Here is a 23,009-nt window from a genome sequence, read left to right as displayed (position 1 = left end):
GGCACTTATTAATTCACCCCAGCACAGCAATGCAAGCGAAGATGCAGAAAGCCTTCAGGGGGGTTTCAGGCATTGCCTTCACTTGTCATCGAACACGTGAAGTGAAATGAAGGTACCAGAACACTCCCCCCACACTGGTGCTGCATGCCATGAATTACAGGTCACACTTTCAATAACACACCCATAGACTGAGTTTTAGATTTCAAGCTCTAAGGGCAGGTCAAAGCAAACATACACAGCATTCAGTGACGCAACCTTGGATGAGGTCCCAATGCCACGTGTAAGAGTTTAAACCCTACAACCTGAATCAACATTAAATAATCAATGGAAAGCATCGGTAGGCAGGGAGCTACGCTCCACCGAACAAACCTTGGTGTAAACTCCTGAACCACATCTCTGGAAGGCTCACTGCACCTTTTTCTGGGAACAGATTGTCGAGTGAGGCAGAAAAGGTCAGAAAACATTACTCATCCAGATGCCTTAGTCCAGTGGTAGTGCATGCATCACAACTGGCACAAGTCCATAGACCAAAGTTTATAAAGCTTTATTGAACATTGTGAACAGCTGTGCAGTGAACAAACAGTACAATGCTCTGGAAGTTTCACAGCTGGTTTTAGTTTTAACCCCCCTTGAGAGAGCAACAACCATTTCTGCTGCTCTGCAGTAAGAGAAGCTTGTATGGAAACAAATGGATGGCAAATTGGAACATAACCTTGAAAACATATAAACCCAGTGTATTTCAAAAACTGGTTAAGTTTTTCACAAGCAAACATTTGCCATAGCAAGGAACACCATTCCTTCTGGGAGGTGCTGCTATGCACTGGACCAGAAGAGCAGGAAAGAAAGCTGTACAGCAAGTACCACTAGGGAAACCTCCCATGGGCTCCCCAAAACCAGCCTGCCAGGAGAGAACAGAGATCCCAGGACTGCTCACTAGCCCTTTATTACTCTCACCCTCCATTGCACATTAACAGTGGTTGGTTTGCTTGGGACAAAAGAAAATGCACAGACAGCCCCGGCCTGCAAACACTGTCAGTTGAATGGATACAACCATATGCTATTTTGAACCACCCCAATCATGCTTACTAAAACTCTGAACCCTCCCTCTCTGCTTTCACCTCACTACTCCAGCTAGAAATGCTGACAGTGTTAAACTAACAGTGAAATGAAAACAACCTCAAACACCACAGCAGAGCATGCTTCGTATCCAGAGTCAAGACCTCAGTAAACTGTGGAAATACAGCAGAGAGGGAGGCAGGCTCCGATGCCTGTGAGAAGCGCTTTAGACACAGCTCTGTGACAACGCAAAGGTTTTTCAGTTCTGATCTGGGAGAACGCAAGTTGTTCAGAAAGCACTTGGGCAGTGCACATTTTCAATTTGGCATGATGAGCAGGAGGAGATGACTCAGCAGTCTCTGGCTCCAGCAGCTTTCAGCCGAGAGCATCTGTTAAGTTATTGCAAATCCAGAGCAATGAAGACTGGCTCCCCCGCAAACAGCAGCATGGAGAATCTTCTCACTGCTTCCACGGAATTGGTGGGCCCAATGCTTCCAGAGACAGCTGGGGCTGTATACAGACCATCGAGAGCCAAACATGGATGACCAACACCATGCAACAGTGGGAGAGCTGCAACAGGTCCTTCTTTCACCACTTCCCAGAGGAGAGGGCCAGTGTCCATTCCCAGAAATAAGGGAAGGGAAAATATATAACTCTTCTGCTTCTAAAAGCAGGTGGCAGTGCCAGATTCACACAGTAAACAACGGACGTCAAATTTCATACGCCATGTGGGAGGGCTGATCAGGAATTTACCGCTCTAGTCCACACACACGTTATAGAAAACAGGCTGCTTGTACTCCAGTCACATGCCTAACAAGCCCTCCCTCCCCCCAACCTCACCCAAACCCCTTCTTTTAAAAGCAAACCCAGCGCTGTTAGCAAGCTGGAGGATCCTTTAGGTACCAACTATGCTGGGATCGTGAGCAGATTCAGGCAGCTGGGAGCCACTGCAGTGATACAAGAAGCAGTTCCCCCAGCAGCTGTAGCAGATGAGAAACAAGGCTGCCAGAAAGACCAAGGCACAGATTGTGCATGGCTTCCGCTCCAGGAGGAAACTCAGCAGATAGAAGCCCATGAACATTGAGTGACTGAACCACAAAGCTGGGTTGAGGGGCTTAGGGATGAGGAGGACAGGCAGTAACCACTGAAGGCAGTACATAGCGGCTGGCAGGCAGGGACCCAGGGACAGCAGCAATCAGAAGCGCTCCTAGAACCTGTTCCTGCAGCTCCTCAGGCGAGCAGGATTCCCAGCATTGTTCTGTACCGTGAAGATAAAGCTTTAAAAGAACAAACAAACAGTTGGGGTTAGAAGAACATTAGAGAGGCCAGCAGCAATTCTCATACACAATCATATATTTGCTCTCAATGTACTGTACCCTGACAAGCACAGCTTTGTTCTAACATGGTATAGTTAATATTAGGAGTTCCTGACAGTGAGATTTGAGGTTGCACTACAGTCGCCCAGGGGAAATGGTGGAAACACCACCGACTCATATATAACGCTAGGAAAAAAACCCATCAAGAGGTGCGCAACCCTGCACTGACAGGGAGATGGACTTGGTCTAATTTCCTGGTCAACACTTCTATTTCCCAAAGGCCAGCTGTTACCAGTGTCACTGGCCAAAACTCTAAGAAAGCAGTAAAAACCCAACCCTTTATGCACAACGAGAGGCTAGAGGGAAAGCAAAGGATTCCATGGAGAAAGACTGGAGCCGCTGGTGGAGATTCCATGGAGATGACTGGAGCATTTCTAAGGATGGAGATTCTGCCACCTCCGTGGGTAACTCATTCCAGCGCTTCACCCCCGCCCCTAGTAAAATAGTGTTTCCTAATATCCAACCTAAACCTCCCTCACTGCAACTTGAGACCACTGCTCCTCGTTCTGCCATCTATCACTACAGTACTGAGAACAGCCTCTCTCCATCCCCTTTGAAACCTCCCTTCGGTGCTTAAAGGCTGCTATCAAATCCCCCACTCTTCTGTAGACTAAACAAGCCCAAATCCCTCATCCTTTCTTCCCAAGTCATGCCCAGCCCCTCATCAATTTCACACAGATGCAGGAACTATAAAGACGGTCCTTGGAAAAGAAGTAAACAGCAAGAATTAAATTGTTTCTCTCAACAGCTTCTTAATATCTCAGAAAAGGGGAGGCTGGGGCAGAAATCAGAGAAAGATGCCTTTGTGGCATTTGGACACATTTCTGAAAAACTCAGATCCTGAGCCCATCCATGTACCATCTCCTCTCCACACACCTGGGCCAATTAAAAAGTCCCCTAGTCCCAAATACAGCATGCATCTTCTAATGCCGCACTGACAGCAGAGATCCCAAACATGCAACATGAAATTCAAGCCATGTGTAGCTAACCTCTGAATGACGACTGCATGTACACTACACTATAATGCAGAAGATTAATTCACAATGTAAGCTAGACAGGCACGTTCTGACCGGACCTGGGCCGATCTCAAAATAACAGTGTTTAGAAACACGGGATTCCTCTATTGGATTATCCTGCTAAAACCATGGGGAAGCAGCATGTTTTGAGAAGACATCTGAATTAGGGATGTAAAAGAACGCTTAATCAGTGAACTGGTTAAATGTGGGGTTTGCTTAAAGTTTAACTAGTTAACCAACTATGTGGCATCTGGGTGGGGGGGACCACTCCAGCCTGGCTGGAGTAGCCCCCAGCCTGTGGGGTTCCTGCTCCCAGAAACCTATGCTGGGGCTGGCTCTTAGTTCCCAGTCCCCAAGCAAGGGCTGGGGCTGCCACTGACTCCCATCAAACAGCCCCTGTCCATCAAGCGGGTCCCCTGTGAGGCTAGAGAAGTGTCCTGCCTCAGGTGGGGAGGTGCAGCACCCCCACGATTACCAGTTAACCTTTCACATCCCTAATCTGAGTGGAGAGGGTGGCCAACCAGAATACTCAATCGCACTGCTTCTATTAACAAACCAGCGGTAGCCACAATGAGCAATCTGAGCAGCTCCAGCTAGAATCTTTAGCCCTAGACAGCATTTTTCATCCAAGGTGCTCACAGTACTTTAGAACAGACAGCATCTTACAGACAGGGCAAATTGCTAGAAAGGGAGGATTTTGAGACTTACCCAAGATCACACAGCAAGTCAGTGTTAGGATTAGAGTACTTGGCCTGGTTCTGACCCCTAGTCTAGTACCCTGCTGAAGCAAGGTGGTGCAGTGAAGGAAATCTCTCAACAACAGTTCAGAGAACAGTTTACATTCACACAGCACCTTTCATCTCACAGTGCCTCATAACTACAATATACAGCACAGCTGAAGGGAATAGCAGCCAGTCAAGACACAAAAGGGCAGGAGAAAAGTATGACCAAGGGCAACAGGCAAACCCCTCCTCTTAGAAGTGCCAGGGGTTCTAATGACCATGCACAGCAAACATGTTCTTGGTTTGTAACAGCTTATCCTATGGCATGGTTTGCTCTGTGTCAAGGGGAAGAAGGGCTGAGCCAGGCAGGAACTTGTGGTTGTGGGGGAAGGAAGAGAAAAGAGAAGCTGAGAAGATAAACAACATATCCCTTAGCTAAAACTAGATGGGATTTCCTGGCTAGGGGAGTGGGGATGAGAAGGGAAGAAGGGGCGGGTGAGAACCACACACACAACACACAGCCACAAATTAAATGCTTTCCTGCCAAAAGAAAGTGAAGTCATAAAACAAATTAAGAAGTTCCTGGGCATGTGTAAGTACCTGCTCCACCAGCTCAAAAGCTGGGAGCACATTCCAGCTTCATACTCAACATTCCTCGCATGCTACAAGCAAGAGGGTGTATTTTAATAGTGATGAAAGAGGAGCCAGGCCAGCGGCTCCACCTTTAGAGCATTTCTAGAGAAAGCAGGGGGTGATGGGCAGAAGGTCTGGTGGAGAGGAGAGAAAGCACCCTCCAGCAGGGAGCAGGAATGTGAGGTTTATTTTATCAGTAAAACTAATGAGTTTCAGGCCTCACATTACTAAGTTGTTTGTTTTATGTGTCAATGTTTTCTAGTGGTTAGAGCCAAGAAATAGGAATCTGACCCCCAGACTCCACTGACTGGCTGGGTGTCCATGGGCCATAGTTAGTTAATAAGTTAGAAAGAGAATTCCTACTTCACAGAGGTACAGAAGGGCTATTAGCCATTGTAAAGCATGCTGAGATCCTCAGCTGAACCTCATTATAGAAACTAAGTAGTAGTTAGCTCCTCCCCAGGGTAAGTTTTTACTGAAGTGAGTTAGCAGCACAGTTCCCAGGGGAGTTGAGCAGCTAAGTCACTGCTTCTTCCCAGCTCTCACTCATTTTTCCTTCTTATTTATTCAACCATCGGGTATGACAACAGGTAGCAAAACAATGGTGGCAAGTCAACACTTTGTAGTGCACCTTGAATCCTTCTAAACTGCTCCTTATCATGTGCACAACATGAATCTCATTATTACTTATATAGCAATTTTTGTCCCTATTTATCCCCCAAAGCACTTTGCACACACACACACATTATATAAAGTATGTGCAAAAATCACTATGTCCACCAATGGACTGCAGTGTACTGGAATATGTTACAGTTGTTGGGCCCTTTAAGATTGAGAGCTGTAGTAGTAGGTCATAGACTCACAGAATACTAGAACTGGAAGGGATCGCAAGAGATCAAGTCCAGTCCCCTGCTCTCACGGCAGGACCAAGCACCGTCTAGATCATCCCTGATGGATGTCTATCCAACCTGCTCTTAAATATCTCCAGTGATGGAGACTGCACAACCTCCCTCGGAAATTTATTCCAGTGTTTAACCACCCTGACAGTTAGGAAGTTTTTCCTAATGTCCAACCTAAACCTCCCTTATTGTAGTTTAAGCCCATTGCTTCTTGTCCTATCCTCAGAGGCCAAGGAGAACAATGTGTCTCTGTCCTCCTTGTAACACCCTTTTAGATACTTGAAAACTGTTATCATGTCCCCTCTAAGTCTTCTCTCTTCTAAATTAAACAAGCCAAATTCGTTCAGACTGCCCTTATAGCTCATATTTTCTAGACCTTTAATACTTTTTGTTGCTCTTTTCTGGACCTTCTCCAATTTCTCCACATCTTTCTTGAAATGCGGTGCCCATAACTGGACACAATATTCCAACTCAGGCCTAATCAGTGCAGAGTAGAGCAGAAGAATGACTTCATGTTTTAGTTGCAATATTTCTGTTAACGCATTCCAGAATCATGCATCCCAGAATCATGTTTGCTTATTTTGCAACAGTGTCACGCTGTTGACTCATATTTAGCTCGTGGTCCACTATGACCCTTAGGTCCCTTTCTGCAATACTCCTTCTTAGACAATCTCTTCTCATCTCATTCTGTATGTGTGAAATTGATTGTTCCTTCCTAAGTGGAGTACTTTGCATTTGTCCTTCTTAAACTTCATCCTATTTACCTCAGACCATTTCTCATGTTTGCTCTCAAGTGCCTAAAGGCAATCAGAGAAGGCTTCTTGTCCTTGGTCAGAGAAACGGCCAGAGGAAGAAGGCAGACAAAACGACACCTATAGGGAGCAGGGACTGGCTGGGGAGAAACCTCAGTAGAGTAGGGCTGTGAAGTAAGAGACAAATGCTAACACACAACCCTGAAGGGTAATAATAAAGCAACCCAGTATAATCTTAAGACACCAAGATTCAAAACATTAGAACTCTGAGCTAAGGAATTAAACTGTGCATTTGTCTGGAACACGGATCCCATCTTCCCTGGCTGGTGAATCAGCTGTAACTAGTAACAGGTACTCTCTTTCTACCTGTTTTTCCTCACTCACTCAAGTCCCACTATGAGAGTGTCCCACAGGGACTCTGTCACCTTACCCATATCACCTTCCTTTTATTAAAAAGGTGAAATATTTGCTTGCTTGGGGTCTTTGACACTATGTTTAATCTACGTTATCGAAGTATTTTAAAAGTGTCCAACTATGCCGAGACTTGTAAGCAACAGTCTGAGGGAACACAGCAAACACACTGAATCCACCTGATTTTCTCTTTTTCTTTCAGAAAATTAGAGTTATCTGCTCTTGACCCCAAGAGGAATGCTTTCCCAGGTACTGACAGCAAATTATTAATTGACATCCAGCAGCATTTTATTGTCTGTGCTTCCTCTTCTCACAATGGCAGTCTGCTTCTTCCAAACCTGCTGATCTCATTCACCTCTCTCTCATCTTGGCTAGGATGGTGCATTGTCATCTTTCCAGACTGCAGTTCTTGTGCTCACTCATCTGGTTTGTCAGCCACTCTTGTTAGTCATTCCAGGAGCAGTGACTCCTCTGAATCCTTAGCAGCTGTTAGCCCATTAATTTAACTTTAGACTCCTGAGTCACAGAGTGCACAAAAAACTGCCTAAGATACTCACTGCACTCCACAAATTCACAGCTCCTTTCTATGATTTTCAAGGAGCACAAAGTCTCCTGCCCCAGAGTTCCTGCAGTACCCGCAGGGACTGAGCCACAACACATCAGAGGTAAGCAAATACAAATGATTTTCCACATGCTCATTAGTGAATCCACTCACATCCTTTCCACTTACTCCCATGAACAATATTTAAGCACCAAGAGGATAATAGGATTATAGGGAATAGCCAACATGGATTTGTCAAGTACAAATTCCCAAACTAATCTGATTGCCTTCTTTGACAAGCTTACTGTCCTGGTGGATAGCGAGAAGCAACAGATGTGATATTTCTTGATTTTTGAAAGGGTTTTGACAGTCATACATGCCATTCTCATAAACTAACAGGAAATGGGATCTAGATGAAACAACTATAAGATGGATCACAACTAGCTGAAAAAACATACACCCACACAAGAGTAGTTATCAAGTTTGCTGTCAAACTTGGGGATGTATTTAGTGGAGACCCCTGGGGGATGTCTTAGGTCCAGTATCACTCATGACCAGGGCTCGCCAAGCCGCGGCGAGCCCTGCTCGCCAGCTGTGCTGTCCGGCGATCTGCGCATGCGCAGATTGTTCTGCACATGCGCAGATTGCCCAAACCCGGCTCTTCCGGATTGTAATCTACTCGCCACGGGTGAATAGACTACATAGTTTGTCGAGCCCTGCTCATGACATAAATGACTGAGTGGAGAGTTATTTGGGTATATAACTGTAAAGCTGTGTTTCTTAAACTTTTTAAGAGCGAGGAACACCAAACAATAATTTTTTTTATGAGGAACACCAAGAATTTTTTTTGTTGGGGGGGGGGGGAGGATAGGGGAGGGGAGGGGGGGGGAGATATTGAGAAAAAAGAGTTGCCTGCCCCTTTAAGGGTGGCCATTTTGAACTCTGTTGTTCCAGTGTGCTACGGGACACAGTTTAAGAAACACTGCTGTAGAGCCTTGCACAGATACAAAATGTTGTATCCGCATCCAAAAAAATAAGCCGTGGATATGCATGCATTTGCAGGGCTCTAGAGAACTGGTCTGAAATTAAAAAAAAAAATCAATAATGAACCATGAATAGCTCTATCCTTAGGAAGAAAAAAAATCAAATGCACAACCAGAAAATGGGAAACAGCAAGCTAAGGGTGCTGCTCAAAAGGATCAGGGGATTGTAGTAGAACACTAACTGAATACAGCAGAGATAAAAGCTCTGACTTTGGGGTGTGCTAGCAGGAGTATTGGGTTGAAGACACAGGAAGTAATTGTTCTACTCTTCTCAGCACTGGGGAGGCCTCAGCTGAGTACCGTGTCCAATTCTGGATGCCATGCTTTAGGAAAGAAGACAAATGAGTGAGTCCAGAAGAGCAACAAAAACAATGAACAGTTCACAAAACCTGACTATAAGAAAAGATTAACAAAACTGAGCATGTTTAGTCTTGAGAAACGAAAGCTGAGAGAGCACCTGAAAACAACCCATAATGTACTTGAAGATTGTTATGAAAGGAAGGTGGTTAATTGTTCGCCATATCCATTGGACATATAGGACAAGTGGTAATGGGCTTAATCTGCAACAAAGGAGATTTAGGCCTAGTCTACATCCCAAAATTAAGTCAACAAAGTGCTTGTATCAACCTAGCTTTGCACATTTAAAATTTGTCAGGCCAGATTGACACTATGGGAGAAAATTGACCTAAGATACAAAACCCCAGGTACCAGAACAGTGTAGGTGGAGTGGACGTACATTAGGTCAAATTTCTGCGGCATCCCCACTGTGGGAGGTCCCTGGAAGAAACTCTTGTCCACTTCCCTTACTCCTTGCGACCCAGTGGTGTACTGGGGTCAATGTACACACCAACAGTGGTTGATTTAGCAGGAGTTTATTAGACCCACTAAATCCAACCCCAGATCAATCTCTGGAGCATCAATGTCAGGGTAAGTGAAGATACACCCTAAGTGTCTTGTTACAGCACCACAGTTAACACCAACTTCCTGAACAGGGGTGAAAGTAACTTAAATTTCCTACAGGATACTGTCCTCTCCTACTGTTCTTGTGGGGGGGCGGGTTAGGGTAGGGGAATGGCAGCATGTGGAAGAAGTGAGAGAGGCTCAAGGCAGGGAGTTGTGGTGCGGGAGTCAAGGCAGAGGATTGCAGGTTGTGGGAGACTCAGGTCAGGGCATCAGGAGTGCAAGTCAAGGCAGGGAGTTGGAGTGTAGAAGGATTGAGTACAGGGGGTTGAGTGTGGGGGGGTACAGGAGTCAGGGCAGGGCCTTGGTGTGTAGGGCTCTGGGTTGGGGGTGTCATGATTATGAGGGTTACCCAGCAGCATGGGGATTAAGGGGTTAACTACACCTAGCCAGGTGGAGTGACCAGTAGGAATGTAGGTGGGACTTTCAAACTGGGACAAAGGAATTTGGGTTTTTTCTTTTCTCCCTTTTCTCTCTCTGGGTGGGTTCTCTGCAGCTACAGAGAGGGACAAGCATGTCTCTCTCTCTCTCTCTCCAAGACACCATTCTTCATTTTCTGTAAGTAGGGTAAAGTGTAGATAGTTTCGTTAGGCTTTATTGTTTTAAGGGTTGGGTATGGGATCTGAGATCTGGCACGGTTTAAAAGATGTTTTGGCTTTTCTTTGTAACTAAGTTCTAGGCCCATGGAGTTTCTCCATGAGTATATTTTGTTACCTTCCTATCTAGTCATTATGCTTGCAACAGGAATACTGTTGTAATAATAAAAGTTCTTTCTTTTCTTTTTATTAACCTGGCAGTGGTTAATTATGTGCCCTGATTTTTATTTTAGGGGTGAGATTTCCCAAATGATCTCTTCCCTGATTTCTTATCAACATTTGGGTGGTGGCAGCGGAAGTTTTATTCCCAAGATCTAGGTTTTTAAGATTTTGGGGGAAGTTTTATACCAAAGCCTGGTAGATGAGGCTTTGGGATACACTTGCTGGCCCCCACTTCTGCATTTATCATGCCAGAGTGGGGAAGGAGCCATGACAGGGGGCACTTAGGCAATCCGGTTAAGGGGCTCTGGGCTGGCCTGGCAGTCCTGGTCACAGTAAGTTACCTGGTGGTCCCTGCTCCATGCTGCTCTTATTCTTGGCCAAAAGGAGCTGTAGCTTTGGGGGTGCTGCTTGCCACTTGTGGCACATGAAGACCCCCAGCAACTTCCTTCCCCTTCCCACAGGGACTGCACATTGTAGGGATGGCACATGCCTGTGCGACATCCATCTAGCGTGGCAAGGGGCAGCAGGACAGGCTGAGATACACCACCAGGAGCCTGGCTGGGAGCACGCCTCCACCTGCATGGCCCCCCAGTTTGCCCCTTTCACAGACAGCATGCATGTGACTGCTGCTTAGCACAGTGCAGTGCCAGGCTGCAGGACAGTGGGAGCCCCACTGGCAACTAGCAGAAGCTTGGTTGACTGGACATGACATCTTCACCTGCAGCAGAGGGCCTCCAGTGCAAGCCCCTTTCTTATCCGTGTGGCACACTGGGATGTACTGCTTGAACACCAGTACGCTCAGAGGTGAAGGTAGGTTGGTACAAGTATAGACACTGCTTTACTGATATTGACCCTAACAGTCTTTCAGTCCCACAATGACTGATGCTGACTGCTCTGGTCACAATTGAGAACTCCACTGCCTGCAGCCATGGAGACCACCCCCTTTCTTCCGTTTTAAAGCCCTGCATATTTCTGAAATGCCTTTTCTTGATTGTCCCAGTTGGTGAGCACACCTAGCAGCTCTACTGTTTCATGAAACTCCCCAGCTGACCATGGTAGCTACATATTCCAAATGCACTTCTGCTTAGAGTAGACACGAGATACTGTATCTCCTGGGCCTGTAGGGAGAAGGAGTCTTGCAAGCACAGGTACAGATCTACCGTAGAAACATGGACATCCTTGAGCAGGTTGCTATGAGGATGCAGGAGAAGATGTATGATGGGACCAGCAGCAGTGCCATATGACAGGAATGAAACTACATCAGGTATCTCAGAAGACCAGGCAGGCCTATAGTCAATCTGGTGCTAAGCCACAGACCTGCCATTTTTACAAGCCACATGTCAAATATGGCAGAACTCCTACCACTACCCTGCATATCACCATGGACACCCCCCAAGCAGCCTGGCATGAGAAGTGAGGACAATGGGAGAAACAAGACCTGGCGGTCCTGCTATGCCACAAGACAAGAGACTCCACCACAGTGGAGAATGGGTGAGCCTGATGCAAGAGAAGGAAACTTGTGTACATGTGTAAATTAGAATGATGGCACCCCCAACTTTAGAGCACACAGCTACTGACTTCATTAATTTACTCATACTAGAAAAGGTAGCAAAGAGAGGTATCACTATCGTTTGATTTTCATTCCCCTGTAAAGTTAAGCACAAGGGGTCACACAGAGCATTTTGTTGTAAATAGCAATGTCCCTTGAGAGGTCTTGATGAAACTTCCATGGAGGTACTCTGAAATCCTCTCCAAAAGATTTCTAGAATAGCAGCCTTTTTTCTTCCTCTGACGTAGGACACTTTTCCCATACCAGACAGTGCTAACGTCTGACAGGCACCACTGCAGCACACAGACTAGCAGCATACAGTCCTGGGTAGCTTCAGGATGCCATAAGCAAATGTTCTCTCTGTGCCTTTGCTACCTTCAGGAGTGAGATAAAAGCTAAAATCATTACCACCTGTCAAAAAATGATGCCAGTATTCCGGGGGCGGGCAAAAGCTTCTCACCAGGCCAGATCCGTCCTGCCTAGGATTTTGATCCAGCCCGCAAGGCAGTTCCAGGCCCCTCCCCCTAATGGGCATGCCCAACCTATGGCATGTATGCCGCAGGGGAAGGAGCTCAGCCCCGCCCCTCCTCCCCCCACGCACCCGCTGGAGAGGAGGCAGCCCTGGGGCCACAGCTGACCCATGGCTCCATGCGCAGCAACACCGCACAGCTGATCCCGGGCTCAGCTGTGCGGGGCTGCCCCTTTGAATGTTGCCTCTCCCACCGCCCCTGCTGCCTCTATCTGATAGAGGCAACAGGGGTGGGGTGGAATCGACTCGTCCTCAATATCCCTAATCCTCCACTCTGGGTGACATTAAAGAATAACCACAACTTCACCCTGATCTGGGAATGCCACAGTTGCTGTATGTGGATGTAATATGTTCTTTCCCCTTGTTAATAAATTAATGGAACAGAACTTAAAACTTTTAATGTACTTGCTTTTAAATTGCACAGATTTTTCTTGGCACTGGTTTTGTTACTGAATAAAATTCTATTACCTGGAAAATAGTTCATCTCATCTTTATTAGTTCACAAACATATGCTGCCGAGTCCCAAGCAATTCTGAAACCACACTTGTTACTGCACAGTGTAACTCCTAGGCTCAGTAGCAAACATTGTAAAATCAAATGTATAGCAAGCACTGCAAAATTAAGAGGTGCTCTGACAGGTATATTCATAGATGTACACTAAGCACCATAAAATTCTTAATAAGCCCCAAACAGCAAGGCCAGGTAGAGCACAGTATACCACCATTGTGGCTTGCTGTACAAATGCTTTTCAAAGCCTTCCTGAGCCATATAGCTCCTTGTCGCTGGCTGCTCAAATACTGCAGACAGCTACTCTATCTTCACCCTTTGCTTCACAGATATTACCCACTGGGATATTTTTCTCACTGAAATCCAAACTTGATAGTAAATATCAACATCCATTCAAACTACCAAAGCACATTCAACTCTCATTCTGCATCTGCTGAGTTGGTAGTTAAATCTTTCCTTGGAATCATCAAGGAGACCAGTGTATAACTTCACAAGCTCGGAAGCCAGAGGTAGGCTAAGTCCACCAGGATCACTACTGGCATTTCTTCTTCGCCTATGGTGAGTGTCATGCACCTTAACTGACCAGCCAACACTCCTGTCTGTAAAGCATCCCTGGTGATCCTCCAAGGCTTCCATAGCCACAGGAAAGGAGCACTGTTATGTACTCTGTGGCATGGTGGTCTGGTGCCAAACAGAGATTTGTGGGCTGTCTAGCACCCCACTACTGCAAATCTATCCACTGTGCTCTGCACATTGTCGAAAGTCACAGTCATGCACAGCAAGAGACAATTAATTGACCTGAATGTTTGCAGAACAACTCCCCTCAAGGTGGATTTTCCAATTCCAAATTTCTCATTGATCAGTAGCAATCTGGCACTGAAGGTTTTCACAATGCAATCATCACTTTTGTCAGTGCAGCTCTCATTTCAGCATCCAGTGTTGGAGAACTGGTGCAAGGTAGGCATACAGATCCAGGAATTTAACCTTGCAGAAACTTCTGCACCCACTTCTAGTCACCCCAAGTATGCGGTATAATGTAGTCTCACCAGTCAGTGCTCATTTCCTCAGGCCTAGAAGTAGCATCTGTATCAGCTGAGTGAATGGCACCAACTAAATTCCTCAGCAGCATATCCTCCAGGAAACTGTCATGTTCCCCACTGACTCAATTATTCTTATAGCCCTGCAAATACCAGAGGAGCATTTATCTTGTGCTTGCAACACTTAGGACAACAGTACAGAGATATGTGGGCTTCATGCTTCTCTCAGAGATTGAGGACAGTGAGAAGGGCCGACGCAGGTTCATGGGACTTTTACTAAAGGTGCAAAGTATATAGATGACTTTGAGACACACACAGATGCATGCTAGGAAATTGACACTTAGCTCCCAATCATTTCTGTACCACCAAAACTTCCCAAAAGACAAGCATGCTGGTCAGTGGTGGGTTGCACAATAGGATACCTATCCATGGTTCACCGCACTGTTCATCCGTATAAGCACTTCTGGTAAGTACACACAACGCCAACACAAGGAACCAAGCATGCATACACACATGCAATATACTGACTGCAGCAGCTTTATGACAACAACACGAATAGACAAAAGTTTGTAGAGTAGACTTGGCCTTAGGGTAGATTAAGAAAAAACTAACTATATGGGTAGTTAAATTGGTTGAAAGACAGGAAACAAAGGTAGGAATAAATGGTCAGTTTTAAGAATGGAAAGAGGTGATGAGTGGTGTCCCGCAAGGGTCCGTACTGGGACCAATCCTCTTTCACACACACTCATACTCACACACCCCCAAATGATCTGGAGAAAGGAGTAAACAGTGAGGTGGCAAAATTTGCAGATGATACTAAACTTCAAGATAGTTAAGAACAAAGCAGACCATGAAGAGCTTCAAAAGGATCTCACAAAACTAGGTGATTGGACAACAAAATGGCAAATTAATTTTAATGTTGATAAATGCAAAGTAATGAACATTGGAAAAAATGATCCCAACTATATATACAAAATGATGGGGGCTAATTTAACTATAACCACTCAAGAGAGCTCTCAGAGTCATTGTGGATAGTTCTCTGAACACATTCACTCACTGTGCAGCAGCAGTCAAAAAAGCCAACCAAACATTAGGAATCATTAAAAACAGGATAGAGAAAAAGACAGAGAATATCTTATTGCTTCTCTATAATTCCATTGTACACCCACATCTTGAATGCTGCGTGCAGATGTGGTCTCCTTATCTCAAAAAAGGTATGTTGGCATTGGAAAAGGTTCAGAAAAGGGCAACAAAAATGATTAGGGGTTTGGAACGGGTGCCATATGAAGAGAGATTAAAAAGACTGGGACTATTCAGCTTAGAAAAGAAGAGACTAAGGGGGAAAAGATAGCGGTCTATAAAATCATGACAGATATGGAGAAAGTGAATAAGGAAAAGTAATTTACTTGTTTCCATAATATAAGAACTAAGGCTCACCAAATGAAATTAATAGGTAGCAGGTTTAAAACAAACAAAAGGAAGTTTTTCTTCACGCAGAGCACAGCCAACCTGTGGAACTCCTTGACTGAGGATGTTGTGAAGACCAGGATTTTAAAAGGGTTCAAAAAAGAACTAGATAAATTCATGGAGGTTAGGTCCATCAATGGCTGTTAGCCAGGATGGGCAGAGGTGGTGTCCCTAGCCAACTGTCATCTTTTTCCAGTCTCCGACAGAGAAGGATTACTTGATGATTACCTGTTCTGTTCACTCTCTCTAGAGCATCTGGCATTGGCCACTGTCAGAAGACAGGATACTTGGCTAGATGGACCTTTGGTCTGACCCAGTATGGCCGTTCTTAGGTAACTTCTAGACTAGGCTTCAAGGGAGTCAGAGATGTTCTAGGTTTACTTGGTCCTGCCTCAGCATAGGGAGATGGATTTGATGAGTTCTTGAGGCACTTTCCAACTCTACTTTTCTACGATTTGGTTATTTAACCCATTAAGTACTAACTTGTTAACGGGAACAATTTTAAGATTCACACGTATAAGTACTTGCACATTCAGGGAACAGAAACAATACTATAAATTATCTAACCAGTCACAAGTTACCAGTATGGCTCAAACTTTTAAATGTTTGCAATGAAGTATTCAAAAAGCTCTAGAATAAATATATTTGAGTAGCCTGTGATATGTTCCTGGATAGGAATTCATCATAACTTTAATTGTAAGGTATTTATTCCCTAGATATTAGTCTGTGGATACCCATTTTATAACCCCTCACTTTTGCAAAGAGAGCATGACTTTCCCAATAGGGCTCTATTAGTCAAAACTAGAGGGAATAATCAGAGGTGGCTTTCATTAAACACCCAAGGAAGTGCTTAGAGGTAATCTTATTCATCCCTCCTTAGGGTTGCTGTTAAGCAGTTGTTGGTCCAGAGGGAAGGCAAAGCTTAGATGATTTATGAATAGTTCTCTCCCAGCAGGTTAGTCAAGCAGCCACCCGGTCTGACAGCTGAAGCACTTCTCAGCAAGAAATCACTTACATGCCAGCAAGAAACTGGCCAACTAATCAGCTTTTTAGAAAACCAAACGTCTCCATGGAATTTAGAGACATCAGGTGTTTAGAGCAAATGAGATCTCCCAAGTTAATTCAACAAAGTTTGCAAATACTTCCACCCTAACTGCAAAACTGAGCACTTCCATACAGATGTACATGTTTGAAACATTTTACGAAAATCGATCCATCCTCACAAAACATCCCCAAAAGGGAAGGGCATGAGACAGATTAAGTGACTTGACCAAAGTTCTGATTCTGTCACTAACTCTCTGCCATGCGTTCACTATATAAGGTCACCTCAGAAGCTCACTGTAAGAGCCCTTCCCATACAGCTTATCTACAAAACCATTTTTAAAACTACAGTTCAGCTGGAATAAAAGCCTTGTCAGGACCATGTTCTAAATTCTCTCTCTGTTTCGCACATGGTTTTCTTTTAAAAGAAGGTTTTGACTCAGGCCTGAGTTTTTCAGCTCTTAAATCAGTCCCACATGGGGTCTATAATTGCTACTAATGCATATTCTGACACCCAAACCTCTGCAATAAAAGTGAACCAAGGAAGTATAAGTGACAAGTACCAGGGAACAGCTTTAGTAGCACAGTCAGTAGCAGAATGGCTTATCTGGAGTTCCACAAGATTTTGCTGGTGTGTGGAAGCAGTTAAATTCGTCAGTGCTTTGAAGATGAGCTGTTTCTGGAGACAGGAGTTGTGTTCTATAACTGATCATGACTATAGGTGTCGCTGCCTCAGTTCTTTCAAAATCTGTCACCAAGATTCAAAACATTCCTGCCTGGAAAATGAGTCTACCTGTTCACATATTCCATTTCCCTGAGCTGTCTGAGTCTAACATTTTAATTGTGCATCTGCACAAACATGAGACCAGACTTTGTACTAAATAGGAGTAAAGCATGTACTCAATGTAGGTTTCAGATCACAGAATACTGAACTGCTCAGCATAGCCTATATTTTTGGTATTGTGGAGGGCAATTTCAATGGCACACATTATCCAAAGTGCTTAGGAGAGAAGCAACCCTGGGAGGAAGTTTTGCTTCTCCATAACTTGAGTGGATCGGAAAGAGGCAAAAACATTCATGGAGTTCTGGTAGTGTCTACATTCAGGAGAAATGGTAGTTTCATAACTAGGGACGTAAAGAGTTAAACAATAAGCATTTACCTTACTGGCATGCTTATCGGGGAAACAAAGCCCAGGCTGGGATGATTTAGTTGGGATTGGTCCTGCTTTTAGTAGGTGGTTGGACTCAATGACCTCCTGAGGTATCTTCCAACACTATGATTCTAACCAGTTAACCAGCACCCAGCCTGGCTGCAGCAGCCCCCCACCTGCAGTGCAGAGGGCTCAGACCGGCCTGGCCAGAGGAGCCAGCACTGCAGCAGGCCCAGACAGGCTGGAGCTCCCCCTGCCTGCAATACTACATGGTGGGCTGCTTAACCAGTTAAACATAGAGTTTAAGTGGTTCCCAAACTTTTTGGCATCACTCCTCCTTTTTGAAAAATCCTCACGCCCACCCCCCAAAATAGCAGCAAAACTTGTTGATCAAAAAAACCAAAACCAAAAACAAACTGACCGGGGCAGCAAAACTTGATGGGGAGAAGGGGAGGCTGGGTCGCCTCGCGCCCTTCTCCTCCCCCCAGAATTTCTTCACGCCCTCCCAGGAGGGCACCCCCCCAGTTTAGGAACCCGTGGTAAAGGGGTTAATGTTTTAAACCGTATTTTACATCCCTATTCATAACCACTATAACCACTCTAAATCAGAACATACTACTGGCTAATAAAGCAGTACTGGATTACTGGTATTTCTGTTTTGTTAGATGTAATAAAACCCCAAATACACATCTCCTTTCATGAATAATTCCACTTAAAGAATTAAGTTGTCTCTACAGTACAGCTAGGTTGACATAAGGCAGCTTCTTATGTCAGTGTCTATATTACAACCTTGTTCCCGCAGATGTAAGAACATGGGGAGGCAAAGGGCTTGCGTCAGTGTAGCTATTGCAGGGCAGGCAAAATATGGCCTCCGGGCCAGATCTGTCCCACCATGAGGGAAGCCTCCCTTTACCCTACTCCATCCGGCTGGGAGTGCAGAGGTGAGAAGCCCCAAAGGACAGATGGGTTCCCAGTGTGGCACTGCCCCTCACAACACACACCCTCTTTACTGGGTGGAAGCATTTCTTGCAGGATGTACACTGCCAACAGAAAGAGAGTAGTGTGAACATCAGCCACCACAGTAAGTATAGCAGTGGCTGTAAGTAAGCCTAACAAAGGTGGTCTCTGTACTAAATGACTGAAGAATAGTTAATGTAACACCAATTTTTTAAAAAGGCTACAGAGGTGATCCTGGCAAGTATAGACCCACAGGCCTAATTTCAGTACCTGGCAAATTGGTTGAAACTATAGTGAAGAAAAGAAGTATCAGACACACAAATGAACAAAGTGTGTTGAAGAGTCCATAAGGCTTTTATAAGAAGCAATTAATGCCTTACTGATCTATCAGAATTCTTTGAGGGAGTCAACAAACATGGGCACAAGGGTTATCTAGTGAGTACAGTGTCTTTGGCTTTGAGAAAGCCTTTGACAAGGTTCCCCAGGCTCTTAAGCAAACTAAGCTGTCATGGGATAAGAGAGAGAATTCTTTTATGGGTCACTAACTGGTTGGAAAAAAAGGATAGGACTAAGTTGTCAGTTTTCATAAATGGAGAATGGTAAACAGCAGGAACCCCCAAAGATATATACTGGGACCTGTGTTGTTCAACGTATTAAAAAATTATTGGGAAAAAGACTAACAGTGAACTGCCAAGATATACAAACAATACAAAATTACTTGAGTTACAAATAGACCTCACATAACTGGGTGACAAAACTGCAGATAAAATTCAATGTTGATAATTACAAAGAAATGCACATTGGAAAAAATAATCCCAACTATACATACAAAATAAGAGGGTCTAAATTAACAGTTAACACTCAAGAAAGATCTTAGAGCCATCATGCATACTTCTCTGAAAATGCCCACTCAATGTACAGTGGAAGTCAAACAAGCTAACAAAATGTTAGGAACTATTAGGAAAATGATAGATATGAAGACAGAAAATATAATAATGCCACTATATAAACCCATAGTATGCCTATACTGCTTGCAGTTCTGGTCACCTCATTTCAGAAAAGTTACATTAGGAGTGGAAAAGGTGAAAGGAATGGCAACAAAATTAATTAGCGTTATGGAACAACTTTTATAAGAGGAGAGATTAAAAAAGACTGGGATTGTACAGCTTAGAAGAAAAACAATTAATGAGGGACTATAAAAACATGGTATTGAAAAAGTGAATAGGGAAGTAATATTTACCCTTCACATAATACATGAACCATCTAAGGAAGTGGGGTTTGCCCACGACAGCTAATGATACTAGATGTATTTTTGTTAGTTTCTAAGTTGTTTTTAAAGTTACAGACTAACACAGCTACCCCTCTAAGACTTTTAAACATGAACAAAATACACATGCAACCGGTTTAAAACAAACATAAACCCTACTTCACACTAAGGATGTTAAGAAGTGGGTAACCGTCTAATCGTGTAGTCGATACAAATTGTATCGGCTACACAAGTAGTTGAAAAGGGGAGGCATTCGCTACCTCCACTGTGGCTCTGCAGTTTAAATATAGTAGGAGCCAGGCGCGCAGGCTGCCCAGCTCCTACTACATTTAAACTGCAGAGCCACAGTGGGGGTAGCTCCCAGGACCAGCACAAACCAGGACTGTTCATGCCGGCCTGTGGACTGCTGCAGCTCTGCATTTTAAATGCAGTAAGAGCCCCGCAGCTCTTCCTGGGGCTGGCGCAAGCCAGGGCTGAGCAGTCCCGGCTTACACTGGCTCTGGGACCACTGTGGCTCTGCTTTCCTGCCCCCCCTCCAACCCGTGCACTGCAGAGATGGTACTGTGGGGAACCAACTTTCAAGCCAGCTCAAAGAGTGGGGGGGAGTTAACCTGATAACCCTAGACTTATGGATTAGTCAACTATTCAAGGTACTAGTCGCTTACATTCCTACATCACACAACAGTGTCAACACATGGAACTCATTGCCATCAGGTGTTGTGAAGGCCAAAAGCATATCTGGGTTCAAAAAAGAATTAGAGAAGTTTATGGAGACTAGATCCATCGATATCTATTAGCCAAGATGGTCAGGGACACAACTTCATGCTCCAGATGTCCCTAAACCCTCAAATGCCATAAGTGGAACAGACAACAAGGGATGGTTCACTTGAAATTGACCTCTTCTGTTCATTCCCTCCGAAGCATCTGGAACAGGCCACTGTCAGAAGATAAAATACTGCGCTGGATGGATCATTCATCTGACCCAGTAAGGAGATTTTTGTATTCTTAATATTGGACCTTCATGCTACCTGCTTGACTCTGAAAGGAGAGAAAGAACACAGATACATAGAAGAGAATGACAGCATGGAAAGAATAGCAAATGCAATTTAATTTTTCCACTGTAAATTATAGATAATTATTGCATCACTAAAAAAAAAATATTTGAGAGCCTGAACTACTGAACTATTTTGCAAGTAATTAACCCTCCATTGGTCTTCAGGTAATAGTATAGTATCCCTATCACAATTTTAAAGAAGAAAAATCAAACCAAAGTAGTCTATAAAACAGCGGCACAATTATTTGTCATGTCATCCATCTATGCTTGCATCTCAGCAGGAGGTGTAACACAACATCCACTGACACGAATTATATGCCTGTTATAATTAAAACAAATTTTCAACATATTTGTTCAGCGCAGTGAGCCCTACCAGGTCAAGCACTGCCTTACAACCCTCAACTGCATCCAAATTACAAGCCTGGCTCATCACCAGCAAAGGAATGGATCAACAGTAAACAGAACTACTGCTGTTTGTGGCTGTCAAATTTAGCCCAGACCAGTTTTTATGAGGTGTGCACATTGATTTTTTTTTTAATTTAAAAAATAAAGCTGTGAAAACTAAGAACTGGAATAAAGGACATCTATAGACCCAAAGGACATGAAGGGGGATTAGAAAAGAACTACATGATTACAGTGGTTCTCTTTTATAATGGTAACCCCTCTGACACAGCAAGCCTCTAGCATAATCCCCTCCCACTTAAAAAATAAAACATTTTTATATTTAATACTATTATAAATGCTGGAGATGAAGTGGGATTCTGGGATGGAGGCTGACAGCTCACAATCCTCCATGTAATAATCCTTGGGGCCACAACCCCCCGTTTGAGATCCCTGTGGTAGAGGATTCAAAGAGGAGGGGACTATGTCGATCTAGAGAATTCAGTCAAATGGCTCAGCAAAGAAACGGCAACGGAGGCCACATTCCACGCCCCTCCCAGTGCACGAAAGGCAGACCTGCCAGAGCACCCTGCTCTGCTCTCCGCGTACCTACCAGCCCCTGGCGAGACGGGGGCCACCCCTGCCGTTTACATCTCAGCTCTAGAGAGCGCCCCGCGGCTGATCTTCGCCGAACACCGGAGTCAGACCCCCCCCCCCGCCCCGGCTTTAAGCAGCGCGGGACCCCCCAGGCAAGGGAGGCCCCGCGGAGTCTCCGGAGTCACTGCAGCCCCCGGGCGAAGGGAGACCCCCCGCCGGCTGTCAGAGCCCGCGGCCCGCCCACGAGGCGGCTGACGGGATCCGTACCTCGGGGGCAGCAGCCGGGCCCCAGCGCGCTGAGCGAGCCCCGGCTCCCAAGGCAGCTACCGGCCGGCGCGGGGCGGAGCACCGGAGACAAGCCCCGCCTCCCCCGAGCCGGGGGCCTCCCTTGGGCTCGGAGAGACCCCTGCGGCCCCAGGCCTCGCAAGCGGCCCAATTACCTGCGCTGTCCGCCATGGCGCTCGCCCCAGCCCGGACCGCCCCGCTCCCCTTTGCGTCCGTCACTCTCTCAGGCCACGAGCTCGCTGCCCGACGGGTCCTCCCTGGGGCTGCCCTTTACAACCGCCTGACTCTCCACCCCATGTCACCCCGGCGGCCTTGCTCACTAATGGGCAACACGCTTCCCCGCTCTGTCTCAGCGCCCTCCGGGAAAACCTGGCCCGATGGAGCTGGTCTGGGCGTATTTTGATCAGGCAGCGTCATGGACAGCCCCGGCTGCGTTCCGCGGCCGCCTGGAGATTCCAGGCTCGTGCAGCAGGCTGGTGGGGAGAGGGACAGAAATCGCTTGGAACCTCGTGGTCGAACTGCAGCAGGCCGGGCTGCGTGCGCTGTAAAAGTCGTAGGTGCATTCAGATGGCGGTGGCAACTGAATAGCTCTGCTTGTGTCTGCAGCGCATCCCTCCCCAGGCACAATGCAGCGGGGCATTTAAAACCAAAGCAATGCACGCATTTCTCTGGGGATCTTACAGATCCAATTTTGCAACGCCGGGGGCTGCGAGCTGCCTTCATATGCGCCCTGCGAATCAGGGGAGCAAACTTCTGTGCGGGCGGAATTTGCGGTGATGGCTGGGTCAGCCTCAGTGGTGCATCTCTTTGATATTCTCCTCTCCTCCTCAGAAAACCTCTCATGCACAACCCAATCATCTATCATGCACTGCAGTACATAGTGAGGGGAAACGCACTTTTTATACCCAGAAACATGACTACCCTGGCATAGCTTGCATAATAAGGACATACATTAGTTCAGAATCCAACAGGCATAGCTTAATTGACTTTAATGAAGGCTCATCAATTTATCCCAGCTGA

General features: G+C 45.5%; 1 protein-coding gene across 5 annotated transcripts; it reads right to left on the bottom strand.

Moving 5' to 3' along the window:
• Window positions 1–528: 528 nt before the first annotated feature.
• Window positions 529–22,308, bottom strand: BLCAP (BLCAP apoptosis inducing factor). Of its 5 annotated transcripts, none has more exons than XM_075901302.1 (2): window positions 22,145–22,308; window positions 529–2,333 (listed from the first exon to the last, which is right to left on the bottom strand). In XM_075901302.1, the coding sequence occupies exon 2, from the start codon at window positions 2,213–2,215 to the stop codon at window positions 1,952–1,954; it is 264 nt and encodes an 87-aa protein (XP_075757417.1). In that variant the 5' UTR covers window positions 2,216–2,333; window positions 22,145–22,308; the 3' UTR covers window positions 529–1,951. The 5 variants fall into 5 exon arrangements, with proteins under 5 accessions (XP_075757417.1, XP_075757418.1, XP_075757420.1 ...); XM_075901303.1 differs by lacking the exon at window positions 22,145–22,308 and adding an exon at window positions 21,972–22,131; XM_075901305.1 differs by lacking the exon at window positions 22,145–22,308 and adding an exon at window positions 21,717–21,899.
• Between the last annotated feature and the right edge of the window lie 701 nt (window positions 22,309–23,009).

The sequence above is a fragment of the Pelodiscus sinensis genome, chromosome 18 (assembly GCF_049634645.1).
Source record: "Pelodiscus sinensis isolate JC-2024 chromosome 18, ASM4963464v1, whole genome shotgun sequence".
Lineage (NCBI taxonomy): Eukaryota > Metazoa > Chordata > Testudines > Trionychidae > Pelodiscus > Pelodiscus sinensis.
The sequence above is the reverse complement of the archived record's forward strand: the minus strand, read 5'-3'. Positions and strand labels throughout refer to the sequence as shown.